The following is a 1,460-nucleotide window of genomic DNA, read 5'->3' on the forward strand; positions in this document are numbered from 1 at the left end:
AATGGAGGGAGGATATTCAAGCAGGCTAGCTAGGCAGGTATTAATGCAGAAGAGATCCAAACCAGAGGAAGAAATAAGACTAGAAGGAAATAAGAAATGAGAGTAGCAAAGGAAAGACAAGAGAGAACGTAGAGATGTATCAGAGAGAGAAAGAAAGAGAAAAGAGAGAGAGAGAGAGAGAGAGCGGTATTTATACTGATGGGCAGCACTGGCGGCCCGGGTAACAGTCTTCACCACATTCGAGTAGACAGGACTCGCTGGCGACGGAGGTGAGCTGGGAGCTGCCTGGGCGCAGGGAGTTCTCCTCGCTCCCCGGGTAGAACTCTGGCTGGACGGTGGACGAGTGGATTCCATACGCGTGGAGGCACTTTCTAACGTGCCTTGCAAGGGCCATGTACCTGTCGGAGCCTTCACCCTTGATGTCGAAGCTGACCTGGATGTGGAGCGAGGCGACGAGCTTGGTGTCGCTTAGCTGCCAGACGTGGAAGTGGTGGCAGCTGATGATACCGGGAAGCTGCTCGATGTCCTCGATGATGTGGTCGATGCTGAGGCCGGCGGGCACGGCCTGGAGGAGGATCCTGGAGGCGGCCTTGCAGAGCGGGATGGCGGAGAAGAGGATGATGACGGTGATGAGCAGGGAGATGGCCGGGTCTGCGTAGTAGCGCCAGGTGTAGTCTGTGAGCCAGATGAAGAGGGCCGAGACGATGACGCCGATGTTGCCGAGGGCGTCACCGAGGACATGAAGAAAGACACCGCGCATGTTCAGGTCGTGGCCGTGGCCGTGGCCGCCGTGTCCCTGCTGAGCCTGGCCATGGGCGTGCTCGTGGGCGAGGTCGGCGGTGTCCTTGACCTTTGCGTGGTTGTGCTGGTCGTGGATGTCAGGAGTCTTACGGGGCTGGACAGAAGTGGCAGCGTAGGGCGTGGTGGTGACTTTTGGGGCGTTGGGTAGCAGCCGGGACTCCTCGGACTGGCGGAGGTCTTCCCTGTCGGACTCTGAGTCTGGCGAGGGCTCGTCTTCGAAGCGGCTGGCCTGGATGATGTCCTGGCGCAGGCTCGCCGGGTGGCCGCTGATGTCCTCTGCGTCTCTGAACCCGCTGTATCGTCTGCTCTCGCGGCTGACCCGGCTGATGGAAGGATGGTGGCGCGAGTGCTGGCGCGCGGTGGGCGAGCTGGGGATGACGATGCTGTTGGTCAGGGTGGTGGGCGTGAGGGGGGAGGAGGAGGAGGGCGGCGCCGCGATCTCGCGGGAGTAGCCCAGCTCGGCGGACTCGATGGGCTCTTCGGCGCCATGGCCGTGACCGTGTCCGCCGTGCGAGTGGTCGTGGAAGAGGAGGAGGCCGAGGATGTTGGAGAGCAGGCCGAGGGCGCCGACGATGCAGATGAGCTTTGGGTGCTCGACGGTCTGGGGCTCGACGAAGCGATTGATGGCCTCGAGGAAGATTGGAGAGACACAGGGCGAC

The 1,460-nt window shown here is 61.4% G+C and overlaps 1 protein-coding gene across 1 annotated transcript in view; it reads right to left on the bottom strand.

The window, feature by feature from the left end:
* Nucleotides 1-72: 72 nt before the first annotated feature.
* The window catches only part of TERG_11731 (uncharacterized protein), a gene marked incomplete at its 5' end in the record, with an annotated part of 3,922 nt that continues 2,534 nt past the window's right edge, over nt 73-1,460 (bottom strand). Inside the window, one exon of the mRNA XM_003236768.2 lies at nt 73-1,402. Coding sequence (XP_003236816.2) covers nt 191-1,402 — 1,212 coding nt within the window. The 3' untranslated portion in view covers nt 73-190. The remainder of the gene's footprint in view (nt 1,403-1,460) is intronic.

This window comes from Trichophyton rubrum, assembly GCF_000151425.1.
Source record: "Trichophyton rubrum CBS 118892 genomic scaffold supercont2.2, whole genome shotgun sequence".
NCBI lineage: Eukaryota > Fungi > Ascomycota > Eurotiomycetes > Onygenales > Arthrodermataceae > Trichophyton > Trichophyton rubrum.